The sequence below is a fragment of the Suillus subaureus genome (genome assembly GCF_016647635.1).
Source record: "Suillus subaureus strain MN1 chromosome Unknown BJ212scaffold_36, whole genome shotgun sequence".
Lineage (NCBI taxonomy): Eukaryota > Fungi > Basidiomycota > Agaricomycetes > Boletales > Suillaceae > Suillus > Suillus subaureus.
In genome coordinates, this window is record NW_024538592.1 from 211470 (window position 1) to 229431 (window position 17962).

General features: G+C 46.7%; 8 protein-coding genes across 8 annotated transcripts; 3 read left to right on the forward strand and 5 right to left on the reverse strand.

The window, feature by feature from the left end:
* Nucleotides 1-840: 840 nt before the first annotated feature.
* Nucleotides 841-3982, reverse strand: BJ212DRAFT_1381390 (uncharacterized protein). Its single transcript, XM_041336654.1, has 6 exons — nucleotides 3649-3982; nucleotides 3481-3591; nucleotides 3014-3430; nucleotides 2229-2957; nucleotides 1475-2197; nucleotides 841-1416 (listed from the first exon to the last, which is right to left on the reverse strand). Exons 1-6 carry the CDS (start codon nucleotides 3880-3882, stop codon nucleotides 1321-1323), a joined length of 2310 nt encoding a protein of 769 aa, XP_041188898.1. The 5' UTR covers nucleotides 3883-3982; the 3' UTR covers nucleotides 841-1320.
* A 2273-nt stretch (nucleotides 3983-6255) lies between these two features.
* On the reverse strand, nucleotides 6256-6838 carry BJ212DRAFT_629677 (uncharacterized protein). Its single transcript, XM_041343697.1, has one exon. It carries the CDS (start codon nucleotides 6530-6532, stop codon nucleotides 6350-6352), a length of 183 nt encoding a protein of 60 aa, XP_041188899.1. The 5' UTR covers nucleotides 6533-6838; the 3' UTR covers nucleotides 6256-6349.
* On the forward strand, nucleotides 6661-7689 carry BJ212DRAFT_629519 (uncharacterized protein). The gene is made up of 6 exons (XM_041343696.1): nucleotides 6661-6792; nucleotides 6857-7018; nucleotides 7108-7229; nucleotides 7316-7403; nucleotides 7479-7590; nucleotides 7644-7689. Exons 1-5 carry the CDS (start codon nucleotides 6788-6790, stop codon nucleotides 7507-7509), a joined length of 408 nt encoding a protein of 135 aa, XP_041188900.1. The 5' UTR covers nucleotides 6661-6787; the 3' UTR covers nucleotides 7510-7590; nucleotides 7644-7689.
* On the forward strand, nucleotides 7480-8421 carry BJ212DRAFT_1381404 (uncharacterized protein). The gene is made up of 6 exons (XM_041336655.1): nucleotides 7480-7590; nucleotides 7644-7713; nucleotides 7768-7818; nucleotides 7871-7913; nucleotides 7946-7951; nucleotides 8000-8421. Exons 1-6 carry the CDS (start codon nucleotides 7577-7579, stop codon nucleotides 8284-8286), a joined length of 471 nt encoding a protein of 156 aa, XP_041188901.1. The 5' UTR covers nucleotides 7480-7576; the 3' UTR covers nucleotides 8287-8421.
* Nucleotides 8422-10354: 1933 nt separating this feature from the next.
* On the forward strand, nucleotides 10355-11765 carry BJ212DRAFT_1579795 (uncharacterized protein). Its single transcript, XM_041342264.1, has 7 exons — nucleotides 10355-10790; nucleotides 10866-10888; nucleotides 10944-10977; nucleotides 11030-11099; nucleotides 11154-11204; nucleotides 11257-11338; nucleotides 11387-11765. The coding sequence occupies exons 1-7, from the start codon at nucleotides 10663-10665 to the stop codon at nucleotides 11644-11646; spliced, it is 648 nt and encodes a 215-aa protein (XP_041188902.1). The 5' UTR covers nucleotides 10355-10662; the 3' UTR covers nucleotides 11647-11765.
* A 1607-nt stretch (nucleotides 11766-13372) lies between these two features.
* BJ212DRAFT_1280118 (uncharacterized protein) lies at nucleotides 13373-13831 on the reverse strand (the record flags this gene model as incomplete). The annotated part of the gene is made up of 2 exons (XM_041331539.1): nucleotides 13373-13627; nucleotides 13673-13831. Coding segments are annotated over 2 exons (414 nt in total), but the record flags the coding sequence as incomplete, so codon positions are not given.
* Nucleotides 13832-13986: 155 nt separating this feature from the next.
* On the reverse strand, nucleotides 13987-14384 carry BJ212DRAFT_1245844 (uncharacterized protein; the record flags this gene model as incomplete). Its single annotated transcript, XM_041329656.1, has 2 exons — nucleotides 13987-14193; nucleotides 14244-14384. Coding segments are annotated over 2 exons (348 nt in total), but the record flags the coding sequence as incomplete, so codon positions are not given.
* Nucleotides 14385-14543: 159 nt separating this feature from the next.
* BJ212DRAFT_1280192 (uncharacterized protein) lies at nucleotides 14544-15109 on the reverse strand (the record flags this gene model as incomplete). The annotated part of the gene is made up of 3 exons (XM_041331545.1): nucleotides 14544-14726; nucleotides 14779-14962; nucleotides 15015-15109. Coding segments are annotated over 3 exons (462 nt in total), but the record flags the coding sequence as incomplete, so codon positions are not given.
* Nucleotides 15110-17962: the final 2853 nt, after the last annotated feature.

Genomic DNA, 17962 nt, shown 5'->3' on the forward strand with positions numbered 1-17962 from the left:
TCGTGGAATTGCTGCAACATGATGATGATGAAGGAGAGCCTCACAAGACATGTGCAAGCGCTGCATCTGTCCATCTTATATCCTTGCGAGACCTGCAACCAGCAATTCACGCGCTCGCACAACCTCCTTGTTCACAAGAGACATTGTACGGGTCCGCGGGAGTAGATGTCAGGGTCACGAATGTCTCTTGCGTATGACCGATGCTGATTGTGCGATTCCAGGTGTTATCTCGGTGTTTCGATCTAGGACAGATTACGGCGTTTGCTCTTATTTTACCTGTGGTGTCTTAAGTTCAGCTGGTGCTTCTACTTATGTAATTGATGTTGCGTCAATCTTTTGGAGTTGCACATGATGCCTGGCTAGTTTGAACGGTCTGGCGAAATGGCAACTTTTGTTATTTCGCTAGCTGTAGTCCGGGGCACTCAGGTGCCGTTTTGTGTCTACCCCTAAACATCAGCATGTAGAATGGAACCCGCAATTTTTCCTTAATTGACCAGTCTCGACAGTCTAACACTGATTGATCATGATGGCAAAGAAATTGAAGGGGACTAGTCTGTCGGTTGATGTCAAGAGCTGTTCGTGAGCAGTGGCGCAGTTAAGGTGAACGGCAGGTTTCATAGATCCAACGATGGGAAGAGCCACGCTGTACTTGAGATACGACGCGACGGTGACACACTGAAGGGCAATTTGCAATGATGTGCTTTTGCAAAAAATTGAGTTGGTCTCCTCCAGATCATGAAAAAAACGGAAACAGTCGTTCCTTCCGTCTCTGTGACCGTCGCGACTGTTTGCTTGATACCGAGGCAGTAAAACTTACTTCAATCACCACACAACTCATACTCCCAAATAAAAAAGTCATGACTGTCATTAAAACCGAGAGCGCATAGAAAGGCAGACATGAATAAAATACGTATATACTTCAAGTAAAAAGAACGCATAAACAACCACAAGAAACGCAGACCAACAATTCAATACAAGTGTGACAGAAGAAAGAGAAAAGAAGAAAAAAGGATAAAATAATTGTAATGCGATGCGATGCGTGAATGCGTGCATGAACGGGTGGTATGGGGTTGGGGTGGAGTGATATGCCACCACGAAGGATATTGATGTATGAAGTTGAAAAATGAGTGCGATGCGTCAAAGAGAGCGAGGGACAGACACGATAGACATAACAGATGAGAGACACCCGAACCATCCGATGCATGCACATTCCACAGCGGAATACCTGATACTCGATACGTTTTATCCATTGCAAATAGCACATTGGGAAACGGGAGTGGGAATAGAAAAATACGCACTCCTCACCCCCTCAATACTTGCTTATTCTGGTTTCATGCGATATAGCACGGCAGCAGCCGCGACGCTCAAGACAAGGACGCCAACGGCAGCTGTTATTGTCGTTGATGCCGAATGCAGCTACGCGCAAGGCGTTAGAACCAGTGGTTGTATGCGTGTAGAAAACGAAAATACTCACCCGTTGCGTCACCTCTGTCTGCGTCTGCATCTGTAGTTGCGGTTTCTTCCCCACAGTATCCGTACCCCCGGCATCCGTGATAGATGATTCTGGGGTTAGAGGTTGCACACCCTCGTGCTTCTCCAACTCACCCTCTACCTCAGGTTCGCTCCCCGCAATCGACGGTCCAGGCGAAGGAGATCGTGATCGACCTGCATCATTCCCGTTCACAATCCCATTTCCATTCTTCTGCGCATCATCGTCCAACTCGATGGAAGACACAGATGGAGATCTCGAACGTCTTCGTCTTCGCGCTTTCCCCCGACCAGGATTAGAAGCGACGCTCACAGGACTCGGAGGCGTCACCAGTCCTCCACCAATAGGGTTCGTCCCGTTCGTAGTATGCAGCTTGAGGTCACCGTTTTGAAGTCTTGCATGTGTTTGCGCCTGTACGTGCGAAGTAATGACAGTCGATACCCGTGCGTCTAGTCCGTTTTCTAGCCCCTCAAAGGCCCGGCGTAGCCGTTCGCGCTCTGCGCCCCATTCTTCTTGCACTGTGCTCCATTGCCCTTCCACGCCCTTCTTCCACTCTGCCATCAGAGCAGTCAACCCTTCTGCAGGGTCCGGTTGCTGTTGTTTCTGTGCGCGAAGCTGGGCTTCTACCGCGCTTTCTACGGCCTTGGCGAGTTGGGCCTCTACAGCTGCAGCGATCTGCGTCTCGAGCTGCCGGTCTGCAACCAGCGCCTCCAGCGCAGGTGATCTTGTCCTGCAACACAGTGATCGTGCCTTGAGCGGCAGCGTGTTGTGCCGCTAGGGAATGGTTGACTTCCACAGCACTATCTATGCGTCCACTGAGAGCTGCAAGCCGTGCTGAGAGCTCGTCTAGTGCAGGGTGCGATGGCTGTGGCGAAGGAGATCGTGACCGTGATCGAGATGTCGAAGGTTCAACGTTGGATGCACGGGCATGCACAAGCTCGTCCTCGTCCATTCCCATTCCCGATGGCTCCGGCGTCCGTGGCCTGCCCAGCTCCTCCCTCCTCCGTGCACGCTCCCGATCCTCCTCACTCTCATCCTGCTCTTCGTTCTCGTCCTCTTCTTCGACGCGCTCCAACTCATGCGGGGTGATCGTACGAATGCTAGATGCTTCGTCATCGTCTTGTTCACGGCGACCGCGCTCCAGGTCTACATTCATGCCATTGTCCTGCTGGGAACGTGCGGATGAAGCGTGGATAAGGTCGCGGAGAGCTGCAACCTCGGCCTTGATGGCCTCATGCTCTGCAAGCATGTCCTCGAGTGCGCGGACCTTGTTGACATGGCTTGCGAGGCTGGCTTGAGTCTCGTGTAGCTCTGTACGCAACTCAGAAAGGGCAGGGTGCTCCGGGGGAGGCGCAGGGGGTTCTGTATTTGCGGGCGCGGCAGGTGCGGGTACAGATGCAGGGCTTGTCGATGTTTGTTGTGAACGCACGGGAGGGAGTGATTGAGGGAAGTGCGGTAGGTTTTGGGGCTGTGAGAATGGAGATAGTCAGTATGTAAGGATATAGAAAGTAACGGAAGACGGACCACGGAGCCACCGAGCGTGTCGTGAATATCATTCATTGAAGTGCTTAGGGAATGCAGTTCTGCACCGGTCTCGCGACTCTTTTGGAGTTCGCCTTGAAGCCTACTTAATATGTGGTCAAAGGTTAGGCCATTTTTGCCCGGTGGTCGCATACTACCGCCCATACCACCAAGCTGGCTCTGGAGGGCGGGGCGGCGCTGCGGATGTGCAAAGCTAAAGTTATTATTACTTCCAGATGATGAAGTGGCGGGAGGAAGGACAGAGGGGATACTGGAAGGAAGAGAGACGGATGATGGGATGGCCTCTACGCGGGCAGCGAGGTGTGCATCTTCATCTGTGAATACACACATGACACGGGCGGCAACTTTGTGGTGGATTGTGGTCTTGTTGTCTTCACCAATGATGTCGATACCAAATTCCTGCCAAGGGATTGGGTGGGTCAGACGGGGAAAAGTGAGGAAAAACATACCACTATATCATCGTTTTTGAGCTCAAATGGCTCGGACTCAACTCCTTCTGGGCTGAGTCGTTCGCCGTTGATGAAAGTGCCATTAGAACTTTTCACGTCTTTGATGTATATCTTCCGGAACGCCACGTCCGTTAGTCTTTCCCCCGAAAAACAGAGAATAAGACGCACCTTTCCACTATCCTCCCAAATCTCTGCATGCTGTCTGCTTAGTACTTTTGAGTCAAAATAACCGTTTCTCTCTCCTGGGATCGTCTTTGTGTTTGTCTGGCGCCCGATCTTTACGCGCTGACCATTGTGAAGGGAGATATGTTTTGGAATGAAAGTGTCGTTTAGAGGATAAAGGTAGAGAGAAGGATACGGCGGGTGCACATGGGGAGAGGAGAAGGGTTGAGTCGGGGCCATCGCTGCAAACGTACGGCGGTCGAGGTAAATTATCGTCAATCCCTTCTAGCCGCATTCCACAACCCAGTCAACGCTTATGTAATAATTACCTAATTCATCCATCCTCTGCGCACGAACCTACCCGTTACCAATTGGCCAATATTCCTTCCGTTATAACGTGCCAAGCATCAAGCAGACATGCATCTTTCATTTCTGATACCTTCGTGAGCGGCGTTTTCTGGTAAAACGAAACTGACCAACTGTAATAAAACATTGATCACTTGCATCCCAATATTAAATATTTAGGAGCGTGACACTCGATCGGGCGAGTTTTCCCCATTCCATCATAGTTTAAACGCTCTGCCCACTGACCGTGATTGAAATTTAGATAAGCATACCTTGATTGAATGTGGACAAGTACCAGCATTGCCCAGGCTCGTGCTAGCAATAGCGCGCAACTTCTTCTCGGTCGCCGAGAAGAAGAAAAAATGCAAGTCATACAAAGCAAGCGGACCCTGGTGTTTTGAATGACGAAACGATTGAACACTGCCTCCAACATGTGATTTAAGCAAGCCTCAACTGGCGCTTACAACCACGGCGTGCAAACTGTATCATCTGAGCCTTATCTGGTCTCCCAATCGCCTCCACCATCACTAACATCTTTCCTCGTCCCCATCTATCAATTGATCGAGCTCTGACTCGTTGTCACTGACCAGCAAAAGACTTATCATCATTACTAGCGAGAATAGCTTCTCTGTCTCTTATTACAAACTTATACGCCAAAAAATTCTTTATAGAAGAAACGAGGCCGGGTCAAGCACTTTACCAAACCGAATAAAAGCAGGACCAGAAGCGTTCCCTAACTCTCGCCTCATCGTTCTCTACTAGTATCCACAAGCCTATGGTGTACAGTGTCGCCAGAATGGAAAGGTAAGCAACTTCATTGTTATACCCACTGTGCAGTTCAACAAGAACCAGTCAGGAATGAAGTACTTGGTGGATAGAGTTTCAGCTGCTGGATGGCGTTGCATATCTTCAAGACTATAGTCTGTTCATGGTTTCAGGAAACCAACCTTTCCCAGGAGCATGACTCGGTGAGTGAAGAGAGTGCTACTGAGAGCGACGAACTCATGGTTGAGTATAGACGCGGAGATCTTGTTCCCGGATGTGAGTGGCATCTCCCCATTCGGTCGGTCTTACATTGTCAACCACAATACTAGGACTCCCTCGTGGAAAAAAACCACGCCAGAACGTCCTGCAAGAAGCTTGGCGCAGTTGTACCTTGTTGAGCCACTTCGCGTGCACATTGAGCCTTGCTTTCTTAGGCGCTAGTTCCAATACAATAAGCACGTCGTGGGACTGTTCAATTCACCAGTAGGAAAGGCTTGGGATGCGATAGAGAGTGGTCATCTTCGTAGCAGTGTCATCCGATGGTACAATGGTCGTGACTGCACGTGCAGACGCCAGGGTACAGTTGTGGATTGGGTGCCTGCTGATCGAGACCAAAGGACGCGAAAGCTGGGTATGGATTATGTTAGTTCAGGGACAATGCACACATCTCCTTGTCATCAGATCATACCATCCCGAAACGACGGTTGAATGATGGGGAGAACCTCACCGTTCTTCGGGGTCATACCAACAGTGTAAGATCCTTCTGTCTATCCTTGGATGAATGATATCTTGTGGGTGCATCCATGGACTGCTCAGTTCGCCTCTAGGATCTAAGACCAACCAGCAAATGGGAGACCCATCCCTGCACGATGACGAATTCATGGTTCTTATTATGTCGCCAGTCCCTGATTGGATACTAAAATTTATGTGTAGAGCCTCGCGAAGTGCTCAAGGAGCAGCGTGGTGATCGGTTGCGTGGTGATCGGTGGCGTGCGTGCACATCACTGTTGTCGACGTCTTTTCTTAACAGGTTTTTATTTCATTCAGAGTGCACATAGTGACATTATGAAGTCGGATACAAAGCTGAAGGCAGGTCATCTCTTTGTTCCTTCATGGTCCACGCCTCATTTATCTTGTCAGGTCATCAACACTCCCTTACCCAAACAGCTGGACAGAATTTGGAAGATATGTCAGTGATATTTCATCTCTCTTGTGCTTCCTGTGCCAATACATGGCGATGCCTTCTGGGGCGGTGGTACGAATCCCATGCCTGGCCATTCAGCTCTGTTCGCAGGCCCATCACTTCCTTTGTTTGGTTTGATGTACTTCAGCACTCGACCTGCTACTGTTCCTCGACGATCACCAATCCAGCCCTGGCATTTGGAATTTCAAAAATTTCCCTCCTGTAAATGCTCCTCCTGCCCACGATGACGATGTGAGTCTATCTGAATCATTAATACTCAGCACCCTTGACCTTGAAGGCTCACTCCGAATGCGTTTGAAGCCTGGCCTACTTAAAGGTTATCTGCTTCGAGTTCAATGCGGCACTGCTCCTCATGACACCGTTCTCGTTTAAGCAACGCTCGAATGCCATCTCTTACACTGGTGTCTTCAATCCAACGAGGGATATCTCTAACAGATGCGGGGTGATCCAGACATCCTCCCTCAGCGTCTGATCATTGCAAAGATCAGCAAGTTTGGTAGGGAGAGGGGCAGGAAGTACACTGGCGCGCAGGGCAAGACTTGTCCATCTGAAGCGGGACTTCATTTGCGTCGTCATTGAAGTGAATGCCGACTTTCTGAAAGATAAGTTCACAGGTTCGGGATCCCGTGTCCTTCGGAACCGGTTCTGGGTAACCCCGAACCCCGAACCAGTCTCTGGTAACCTGTTATTATATTCGGACGTTCCTTCGAACGACTTCACACCCTGATCACACAAAGTTCGGACACACTCACGTCATTCACAACGACAAGACCCCAGTTCAACGTTTGCACTTTCAAATTCTCCGGTGTTACGAGCACTCCGAACTTCAAAATGGGGTAAGACAGTTCACCAGTATTTGACTGTGATTCTCAGATTCATCTTTGTTTGTTGCCGCTCGAGGTGCGATACAGTGTCCTCTCGGGGAATGTTCGATTTTTCACTGTCCGCGACTACCATGTTGGCCGATATGGTGGTCAGGAAGCGCGTTTGCTTTGACGATAGGCTAGTGTTGGGGTATTGTCCATGGCCGGTGTACATGAAAGGCGAGTTCATTTTGGGCAGGTATGTAAGACTGGAGGCGGGCTCCACATGCCGGTTGGTGCGATAACGACGACTACTGATCAATCAAACATTTACGTGATCGCAATCAGCTCCTCCAGATTCAATCTCTACGGATACTGGGCCACTGTCCTTCCGGAGGGTGCGAAGAGTACTTACTCTATAAGTAATGTCAAAGTCGAATCGAAGTCCAGCCACAGACTACAACTGAACGGTGAATGCCAACTTTCTCATACATTCAACTTCGAATTCAACACAACATGACTTCTGTCGTCAAAAAGCTCACCTTCGTCTCCAGAGACCTCGGCATAGATGCCGACCTTCTTCTCACTTTCGACGATCAGCCTACGGCTGAAATGTACAAGAAGTATTACCCATCGGCTTTTGCGTACGTATATCCCTATATCCTTCATCTTTTCGTCTTTGTTGTCGTGTGCTCTCACTGATGTAACTTTTCGAATAGGGTCAGGAAATTTGGAGCTGAAGGTGGGTGAATATTGTCGGCGCTTTGGGTTCTCTAAATAGGCAGTGTCACTGGCAGGCATCTACCGCGCCGATGTTATGTATCGATCACAGTAAGGGGCATTTGAAATTTATGTGGGGAGCTAATTTACAATGCACCCCTCAGACTTGCGTTCACCAAGGTTATCGTGTCCAGTGATGACATCCAAAGTGCTTCGACCGAGGTTCCCATTAATGTGAGTCTGATAGAATCATGAATTTGTCGCTGGTTTCATAGACTGCTACTTTAGATTGGGGAATCTACCATTTTAACCCAGCAAGCTGAAATATACCGTTTCTCCGTAAGTACGCCCAATTTGCCTTTCTCGATATCGGTTTGCGAGACAAGCCTAGGATCCCAAAACCGACCTCTTGGTACCGAAGAAAAATATTCAATGTACAAATAATGTACCATTCAAGAGGATATAGGCGTTGGTACGTACAATTCCTACCCTAAAATTTCTCGCTCTACATGTTGTCCAGGTTTCATTGTGAAGGATGGGGACGCACCCAAGACAACCCTAGTTTGGCGTGGTGTAGGACACGGGCAGAAGTTGAACGTGGAATTTATTCCGCGTCTACGAGGTTATATTGCTGCGGACCCCTACAAAGAGGATGGCTTGATCAAGCGCCCAGTTGACAGTGACCGCCTTTTCGACGAAGACCTCACTGCTCTTGACAAGCATACCACGTGGGCCATCACATATGATGAGACAGCTGGAGTCTTTAGCATCGATGAGGAGATAAAGAGTGGGGCTCAAGATCTATGATGACCTGTTGATCATTTCCTTTTATGAACCTCTTTCAAATGTTGGTTGCCGTCGATTACTGGTATGTACAGTACATGTGCTGTTTCGATGTCGTTATCTTCTTGTAAACCATTCCCGTTTGTTGTGCAACTCGTGTTTTCAAAGTGAAACATGATAAGTAGTCTAGTAGGTCTTCAAGACGAATGTCCAACGTTCAACATACAGCTCACAAACAAACTGGAACATAGAAGAAGCGGTCCATTTCTTATAAGTCCTGTTACATAGAATGGCCTTTGACATCATTCCTGCAGAGAAGGATGGTTGATTGGTGGTTGATGAGGTATCCTTCAACTAGATAGGTATAATGGTAGTTGATAAATTTTGTTTGTCAAAAAGAAGTCCGATGCTTACAGTACTGTTACACACTGTGAGTGCCTAGGTGAACAGGTCACTGTATCTAAGTCCAATACTCAACAATCTGAAATCAAGGACAATGTTCTATTAACGTCTATAGTATATTTAGAGTTTTTGAGACCCTCAAAACGCCCTCGAGTTTTTGCTATGACAAAAACTGATGATGTCAAAAACTCTGGAGTTTTTCACGGAACACTATTCCAGACTCACGTTGTGAACAGGCACAGCTTGCGCAGCACAGTAGTTAGACGTCAAATACAAAGTAAGTTTTTTATCTATTGCTGTGAGCCCTCAGCGCTCAGCACCAACATTGCGCAAGGCGATTGTTAATCTCCGATCAGAAAAATAATTCCGTCGCTGAAGATCGTTGAATCATTCCTGCCTATGTGAGTGTTCCCGTGCATCTCAACACTGCAAATGACAAAATGCTCGTACCTAGGATCCAGCGGATTGGCTCAATTCACAGTGACATATACCCTTCTTTGTGGCGAAATGGAAACTTTGACTTACGACAGGACCACCTCAGATCTAAGTATTCTGTTGTCAGCCATTTACCCCGATATGCTCGACAATCGTGCATTATAATATCGGTTCGGAGCGCTCTCAACACCGGTGACATGCTACAGGGAAGTCGTTCCCAATCACGTATATTCTGACGTGGACCCATTCATCAAATGTAGATGTCATCTCATAAATAAGGGTGGCACGTCGGCGAGAACGGCGGACTGATGGAGCACGCCTCACATCAGGGCATTCATGCACCCGGAGATGCGATAGGAATCACCGATATTTGTCGATGAATCTTCCCTTTCAACGATGACCCCTTTTCTTCATTTTTCGTTGATATCTGGCTATGTGTTCCTGTCGGGAAGGTGAAGGGCTTGCTAACTGTGATGATTAGAATATTTTTAGGATGCTGGTGGAGAGCTGCTGCATTGCACCGCCAGTCCAAATTCGATTTCACTCACATTCCGAAGAAGATATATGATTGGTGTATTACAGACATATTTTATGAGAAGACTCTGTGTGAGCAACCTGAGTGTGGAGCCGGTAGACATGCCGGAGCCGGTAGCGAAGGGAGCGCAATCAGAGAGCCTCAGAGGGGTGAAGGACGATATCAGTAATGCGGGAAGTATTAGGAGCTGACATCTGACGCGAGGGACCACTGGAGGCGAATAATGGCGTATGTGGTACCTGTTGTCGGCGGCATGGGCATAAGTGCGTAGGTGCATAGGTATGGTCTGCGATGTTGCGCACGCGAGTAAAGAGCCGCGGCCGTCGTTCCAGAAGCAGATTGAAGATTGGAAGCTGCAGCCAAAGTAAGAATAATATTTGAATCAGCGGCGCCAGAGTTGTCATGAATTATTTAATAGAGGGAATCAAACATGGCTTGGCGCAGAGGAGCAGTTACATTTTGATAGTGCTTAATACCTTGGAATCACCGCGATGTTTGCATTTCCAGTAGTAATGATGCGAGCTGTTGTCAACTCATCAGTGATGCGAGGGGGCGCCCTCCAGCATGCACCATGGACGTCGTTTTTCATGTTCTCTTGAGAACTCTCCGCGAGTCTCGTATACCTCGGGGTTCCGAGGACCAGGCATAACCAGTTTTGCCAACTTCATCAAGTCTCGTCATCGCACCGCTCCTGCCCGAAATGAACTCCGCACCGGTCATGGACAACCCAACACTACCCTATCGTCAAACGAGGACAATGTATCATACCTCAAGCAGAGATGAATCTGAAGGGAAGAATCATTGTCAAATATCGGTGAACTGTCTAACCCCATTTTGACGTTCGGAGTGCTCGCAACACCGGAGAAGTCGAGTGAAAACCGAGGTCAAGTTCCAATGTGGCCAAATCATTGCGTACATCGACAGGCCCCTGTCCCTCCAGGGGGTGCAAAGAGTGGTATATAAGTCGTGTCGACTCAGCCATAGGCCACAACTGAACGTTGAACACCAACTTTCAATCTCTCTACGCCATGGCTACCTTTGTCAAAAAGCTCACCTTTGAATGCAACGACCTCGGCATAGACGTCGACCTTCTTCTCACTTTCGACGATCAGCCTATCGCTGAACTGTACAAGAAGTATTACCCATCGGCTTTTGCGTACGTACATCCCTATATCCTTCATCTTTTCGTCCTTGTTGTCGCGCGCTCTCACTGATGTAACTTTTTGAATAGGGTCAGGAAATTTGGGGCTGAAGGTGGGTGAATATTATCAGTGCTTTGGGCTCTCTAAATAAGCAGTGTCGCTGGCAGGCACCTACCGCGCCGATGTTATATACCGATCACAGTAAGGGGTATGCGAGTTTATGTGAAGAGCTAATTTACAATGCACCCCTCAGACTTGCGTTCACAAAGGTTGTTATTTCCAATGATGTCATCCAAAGTGCTTCGACCGAGGTTCCCATTAATGTGAGTCTCATAAAAAACACAGATTTGTCGTTGGTCTCATGGACTGCTCCTTAGGTTGGGCAATCTACCATTTTGACCAAGGGAGGGGAAGTATACCGTTTCTCTGTAAGTACGCCCAACTTGCTTTTCTCGATATCGGTTTGCGAGACAAATCTAGGATCCCAAAACCGAGACCTCGGTGCCGAAGAAAAATATTCAATGTACAAACAACGCACCGTTCAGGGAGGATATAGGTGTTGGTACGCATAATTGTTATTTTGGAATTTCTCGTGCTACATGTTGTCCAGGTTTCATCGAGAAGGATGGGGATGCACCCAAGACGACTCTAGTTTGGCGTGACGTAGGGCATGGGCAGAGGTTGAATGCAGAGTTTACTCCGATTCTACGCGGGTATATTGGCACGGACTACAAGGAGAATAGCTTGATCAAGGGCCAAGTCGAGACCGATCGCCTCTTCGAAGAGAATCTTGCTGCTCTCGCAGACCATACTACGTGGGTCATCACGTATGATGTCTCCACCGGAGTCCTCAGCATCGATAAGAAGTGAGATTCAAGTTCTATGGTGATCTCTTAGATATTTCCTTTCTGTTCAAATTGTGTACTTGTGACTCGGAATATGTTGGCTGCTATCATGTACTTGAATACGTCTGTGCTCCTTGAATGATGTCGTTACTATGTCGTAAACCATTCCCGTCTGTTGTGCAACTCGTGCCTTCAAAGTGGACCACGATAAGTGGCCGAGTCGGTCTTCAAGGTGAATATCCGATGTTGAACTGACAACTCTCAGATAAACTACGAATAGATAAAGTGAAATTTGCCCGCAAAGCTCTTTTCGCCTCTGCCAATGAGATAGTCGGTGATATACATCGTCCCTTTGCGTACAGAAGCAAAGCCATACCCACCATGACACGATTTTCCTATACCATAACCGACACCTCACCTTCGAGAGCTAGCACTACTGACCAGGCAGAACTCGTAAAGTTTTGAGAACAAATGCTAGTTAACACGTCAATTTGAATATTTGCATCACTTGTGTGCTTTCCGGGACAAGAAAAATCAGTCATCTTTACTCAAAAAAAAACAGCCTAGCGACGGCAGTATGTCATGTATTTCCGTCAAGCAACAGCCCTCCCATTATCCATTACCTCAGGAGAACTAAGCAACGCAACAAGGTGACCATGATGCGTGACGTTGCTTCCATACACAAAGGGACAGTATACTCAAATGGACGGGGGGACCGCTCCGCAGTACACCAGATGTCATCGTCATAGATTCCAACCACGTCGATTTCGCTACTTGGCCGCAATGTGTCGTGTACGTTGTCGATAGGGAGCGTTTGTATCTGCGCCACTTCTACATGTAAAAAGCACAGTTAGAATCAGAGAACTAGCTGAGAGATCGACCTGTATACGTACACCCTCACTAAGAAGAAACAAGAGATGTCAACCCAAAACTCAAGAAGAGAAGAATAAACCCACCCTGTCGGTATCTTCGCAGGACCTAACGCTCTACATGATTAATGATCCTCCTGCCGTCGCGTTGCGCGTAGCGCCATATACATTCAAGTACTAGTAGCTCCAGTGTTGCTGCCCTTCTATTGGGAATGAATCGCTCGTCAGGTGCGATGAATATCTAACGTAGATCCAATTAGTGTCGTGCCTGGAGCACTGTTGTTATTGAGCTGGACTGGGGTCATAGGGTTGAGCACGGGTGAACCCGCGGGTCGCTGAAGCCACACCGTACCCGTACCCGCAAACACCACACCCACCACGGTACGGGTGTACACCGACCCGCCAATTTTGCGGGTATGAACGGTGTTTGCGGTATACCGCGGTTTTTTCACAGACCCGCGGGTCGTATAGTATTTTGAGATGGGCTTTTGTATACACAAGTAACTTACTAAGTAGAACTACTGTGCTTCCTCTTCTTCGTCTTCATCACCACCTTGAGGAAGTCCTGCGTATCTATGAGATCATGGCGAGACCAGGAACCAAGGCATAAGAAAGCGCGAATGGAAGCTGGAGACAACCGGTTGCGTGTGAAGTGTAAAAGTTGTCGTGCTTGTGAAAACACGCGTTCGACTGCAGTTGAGGAAGCTGTGTATTAAGTTAGTGTCAAAGATATGAAACTTATTTTTAAAAAACAAACCTGGAGCGCTCAGGTAATCCAAAGCCATGCGGGATAGATTAGGATACTTCTTTTGTTGCACAGACTACCATTTTAAGGCGTCATCCACTTTTTCGAGAGGTTGCTGAAGGTATTTGTCCAACTCATTAATGGGCTGAGTAGGGGTAGAGTCGCAGCCGAGAGTAGTCTCCAAACCCGAAAAAAGGTGTTGGTTCATTTGTCGCAGCCGCCATGGTTGAGTCTGTTGTTGTTACCACTATACCCTCATAGTTCGTTGAATATTCTGCTCGAGTCAGTGCTACAGCTTCCTCAATCCATTCAGCATCCCAATTCTGTTTTCGGAAGTACTCCAGTTTGAGTCCAGGGTGGAGAACTGTAATAGAACACATAAGTAACGAAATCTAACAGCTGGGAGACAGCACAATACCCATAGCGATTCAGTATACATGAGATTGGTCTGTGTGGCGCCAATACCTGTCCATCTTGTTTCGTGCAAGTTTCATTGCCACCTTGATTGCAGGATGGTAGTCACAACGTGTGGCATTGTTGAGGTGGTCGTCAAGCCTGTCCATAGCAGGAATCACAGCGGCGATGCTGGCAGAGTCTTGCGAGAAAAAAAGTGTTGCCTGTTTGTATTTCTAGCAAAAATTGCGAGGGTTAAGTTTGTGAAAAAACTTTAAAATGGACATCACATTACCTCAAGCAAAGCTGTTATATCACAAATAATCTGCCATTCTTCATTGTCGAGTTCAAATTTTCGCAATTTGTACTTCTTCTCCGCAGTGATTAAATCGATTGGTTGACGATATGCGAGAGCGAACACTAAAGTGTCATATGTTGAATTCCAGCGTGTAATGACATCTCGGGGAATCAGCTTGGGTTTGAGTTCGGCATCCTGACATAGTTGGCGCCACGCAGGAAGGGCAATCGTAGTTGACCGTATGATAGCAAACGCAAGACCTCGAACCTAGAAGCCCAATTAATAATCAGATAAAGTACACTGAACTAGTGACGAACCTCGGATATAGCCTCCTTGATGGTGACTGTCTTAACAATCATTGCTTGTTGTTCATCGTCAGGTAGTTGTCGGAGTTCATCAATACCATCATCAGGGTCGTTCTCAAGGTCAGCATCAGTATTACTACTGGACGTCTTTTCATTCTCTGAGTTGTCATCATCTCCGTCGTGAATGAGTGACGAATATAACATGTTATAGTGTAAATTATCCTACCCGGTCAGTGAGACCAAAACGTTCGAGCATGGCTTGAAAGGCTCTCGCCAAGGCAACACCAGTGTGAGACTGACAAAGAGTAATGTTCAGAACACTCTCATTGAAGGTACTGCGAGGTAAATATCACAAACCTCTGCAAGCTCCACGATATCCAGGAGGAAACAGAGCATTTCGCCATTGAATTCCAGGTGCACTGTCCAGGCCACGAATGCTCTATGATTGGGCAAAGTCCACGCATCAGTGGCAAAGTGAAGGCGACCAGGATATTCCTATATTTATGTCATAACCAGAAACAATAGGCGACAAACTCCAAGAACTCACTCGAAGTAGTTTTCCAATTTGGTCACTACATTTTTCAAATGAAGCCTTGATGTCCCGTGATATGGTAAAACGTGAGGGGAGTTGAATTGATGGGCGACCAGCAGTGAGAAGGTCTTGAAGAGCACGATCATTGATGATATTCAGAGGCCGGTTAGATTCCGTGAGCCATTGAACAAGTCGAGCACTGTCAAAGGCCCATCATTCAAATGGAATTTAATCAAAATGTACACACATACCAAACTTGTGGATTGGTATGGCTGCAATGTGAGTAACTGACTGGTTCTTTATCTTTGCGTGCAAATGCGGTGAAAATTGATCCACTAGGCTGTAAGTCGGGTGTTACGCTTGGCGTTCATAAGAACGACTAGACAGAAACAAATGATCTAAAGTGTGAACCTATTCATGAGTCATGCAAGTTAAGCAGTATATTGCAGGCCCTGGTCTGCATAGGTCAAGTTAAAGAATACAAGTGTAAGAAATAGAGTATATATAAAGGAATTAAAGCGGAGTTTTAATAGATGAATCGGAGATGGAAAGTAAATAGTGAATCAGAAAAGAGAAAAGAGAATCGTACAATAGAATGTCATAGAATGTCTAAGAATGATTAGTAATCGTGAATAAGTGAAGAAGTGAAAGATAGAACTGTAACATTACCCCTGTTTTAAGGGTAGTAGGCACCGACTACTATCAAAGAAGATGATGTGATCGTTTATAATTAGTAAGAAGTTTGGAAGCGTTACCTAGTTCGGCTTCCTTCATCCATTCGTTCTTGGAACTTAGGAATCCCTTCCATTTTACATAATATTGTCTTCATGATGAAGATCCATGGTGTCCAACAACTGCTTCAACTTCATGTTCTTCTTCGCCGTCAACCATGTCAGGAGGAGGCGGAATATAATTAAGGCCGTGGGTATCGTTCTCTTTGTAAGGAGAAAGGAGTGCGGCGTGGAAAATGGGATGAATATGCCATTGTGTGGGTAGGGCGAGTCGATAGGTTATAGGGGATAATACATCAGTGATCGTGAATGGTCCTTCCCATTTAGGGGCAAGTTTCCAGTTAGGATATCCAAGATGAAGATTTTTGGCTTCAAGCCAAACCTTATCGCCTTTAGAGAATAGTATGAATTTAGATGTAATTCGTTGACGCATAGTATTACGTGCAAGTTCATGAGTGGCTAGCACTTCATCGCGTGCTTTGTTAAGCAAAGAGAGTCGTTGTTCAATATTAGGGATGTCGGATTTCGGATGAAGGTCAGGGAGGTGTCGTGGGTGATAACCCATCATGAGGTAGAAAGGGGAGGTACCATGTGTGGAATGATGGCGCGAATTATGAATGAATTCAGCTAGTGGTAACATGGGTGCCCAACCAGTTTGGTCATTGGCGCAGAAGATTCGGAGGTAGACTTCGAGTTCTTGATTTACTCGTTCGGTCTCTCCATCACTCTGAGGATGGAATGCGGTGGATAGGGAGTTCTTGTATCTGAGGAGTTTTCCGAGTTTGATCTGGAATCTGGAAGTGAACTGAGGTCCACAGTCAGAGATAATTTTATCGTAGAGTCCATATCTAGAGAAAACTTTAGAGAAGAAAATATTTGCAATGCCTTCAGTGTCTATAGATTTAAGGCAAGGGGTGAAAACTACCCCCTTCAAAAGTCCATGATCGACCACAACCATAATAGAGTCGAATCCATCAGAAAGAGGAAGATCTGTAATAAGATCTACGGAGCAATGAGCGAATGGTCAGTTTGAGATAGGGGCTGGGATTGGAGAGAGTGGTGGTGTAGACAGGTGCATGTTTACTTTATTCTGTTGGCAGATGCAACAGCCGTCTACGAAGTTCTTGACAAATGTGGCTAGTCCGGGCCACCAGTAGTCACAAGAGAGAAGTTCCTGGGTTTTGAAGCATCCAGGATGTCCAGCGGTGGGGGAGTTGTGATGTAAGGAAGTGAGTTCTCGTCAGAGATCTCCAGGAGGTACGTAGGTGAGTCCTTTGAATGAGAGAATTCTGTCGCTCAATTTCCAATCAGAAAGAGCTGATTGGAGCGGAGGGGGAATAGAAGAGTCTGTAAGTGCTTGAAGCGCAGTATGTACTACAGGGTTGATAGAGGAGGAGATTCATAATCTGTCCGTAAATGAAGTGTCAATAACATTAATGAACATTGAATCGGGGAGGAGTTGTATACTAATATTGTCCTTTTCGACATTATCGTCTGGAAGGTGATCTGTTCTACGTGATAGTAAGTCAGGAATAATAAGTTCTTTTCCGGGTATGTGTTGGATTTGGAGTTCAAATTGGGAAAGGAAGGTTTGCCATCTTGCTTGGCGTCGGTTAAGGTCTTGTACATCTCTGAAATAAGTAAGGTTCTTGTGGTCAGTTTGTACCATAACAGGGAAAGGAGATCCAAGAAGATAGTGTCTCCATGCTTTCAAAGCACGGACGATGGCTAGTAATTCTCGATTGTAGATCTGATAGTTACATTCAGCAGGGTTAAAAGATTGAGAAAGGAATGAACATGGGAGCCAGTCTCCATTATCGTTTTTCTGAAGGAGTACTGCGCTGGTTGTGTAGAGGGAGGCGTCAGTGGCGATGGCAAAAGGGGAATTTTTGTCGGGTATTTGAAGGATGGGAGAGGAAGTAAAGATACATTTCAGCTTATTGAAAGCTTCCTCACGTTCAGGGGTCCAAGAGAATTCTTCGTCTTTCTTGGTTAGATCGATTAGGGGTCTAGCAATGGATGAATAATCAGCAATAAATCGTCAGTAAAAGTTAGTGAATCCAAGGAATGATTGGACTTCCTTCACTTTCATAGGAGTCTTCCATTCGGATATGCCCTTTAATTTGGCAGGGTCCATGGCGATAGAACCAGGTTTAATAATCATACCAAGATATTCGATTTCCTTCACATTGAAGGTACATTTTTCAGGTTTAAGATGAAGGAGGTTATCATGTAGTCGTTGGAGCACTTTATGGGTTCGGATACAATGAGTTTTGTCATCTCTAGAGAATATCAGTATGTCATCCATGTAGATAATAATCCATCCTTCTTGGATCATGTCTCCGAACAAGTTGTTCATCATGGACTGGAAGGTGGCGGGCGAATTACACATTCTGAAGAACATGACTGTGGGTTCAAAAAGTCCTCTGGAAGTGGTGAAGGCCGCCTTCCATTGATCAGATTTTCTC

Coding starts and splice junctions, on each gene's coding strand:
- BJ212DRAFT_629677 (XM_041343697.1), bottom strand. CDS start 6,532: ATGACGACGCAAATGAAGTCCCGCTTCAGATGGACAAGTCTTGCCCTG.
- BJ212DRAFT_1381404 (XM_041336655.1), top strand. Junction 7,714..7,767: donor CGACCGAGGTTCCCATTAAT/GTGAGTCTGATA, acceptor CTGCTACTTTAG/ATTGGGGAATCTACCATTTT. Junction 7,819..7,870: donor CTGAAATATACCGTTTCTCC/GTAAGTACGCCC, acceptor AGACAAGCCTAG/GATCCCAAAACCGACCTCTT.
- BJ212DRAFT_1579795 (XM_041342264.1), top strand. CDS start 10,663: ATGGCTACCTTTGTCAAAAAGCTCACCTTTGAATGCAACGACCTCGGC. Junction 10,978..11,029: donor GATGTTATATACCGATCACA/GTAAGGGGTATG, acceptor TGCACCCCTCAG/ACTTGCGTTCACAAAGGTTG. Junction 11,339..11,386: donor CAGGGAGGATATAGGTGTTG/GTACGCATAATT, acceptor CATGTTGTCCAG/GTTTCATCGAGAAGGATGGG.
- BJ212DRAFT_629519 (XM_041343696.1), top strand. Junction 7,019..7,107: donor GGCGAGTTCATTTTGGGCAG/GTATGTAAGACT, acceptor GATCGCAATCAG/CTCCTCCAGATTCAATCTCT. Junction 7,230..7,315: donor CCACAGACTACAACTGAACG/GTGAATGCCAAC, acceptor TCGTCTCCAGAG/ACCTCGGCATAGATGCCGAC.
- BJ212DRAFT_1381390 (XM_041336654.1), bottom strand. CDS start 3,882: ATGGCCCCGACTCAACCCTTCTCCTCTCCCCATGTGCACCCGCCGTAT. Junction 2,958..3,013: donor ACACGCTCGGTGGCTCCGTG/GTCCGTCTTCCG, acceptor CCATTCTCACAG/CCCCAAAACCTACCGCACTT. Junction 2,198..2,228: donor CCGCTCAAGGCACGATCACT/GTGTTGCAGGAC, acceptor CCTGCGCTGGAG/GCGCTGGTTGCAGACCGGCA.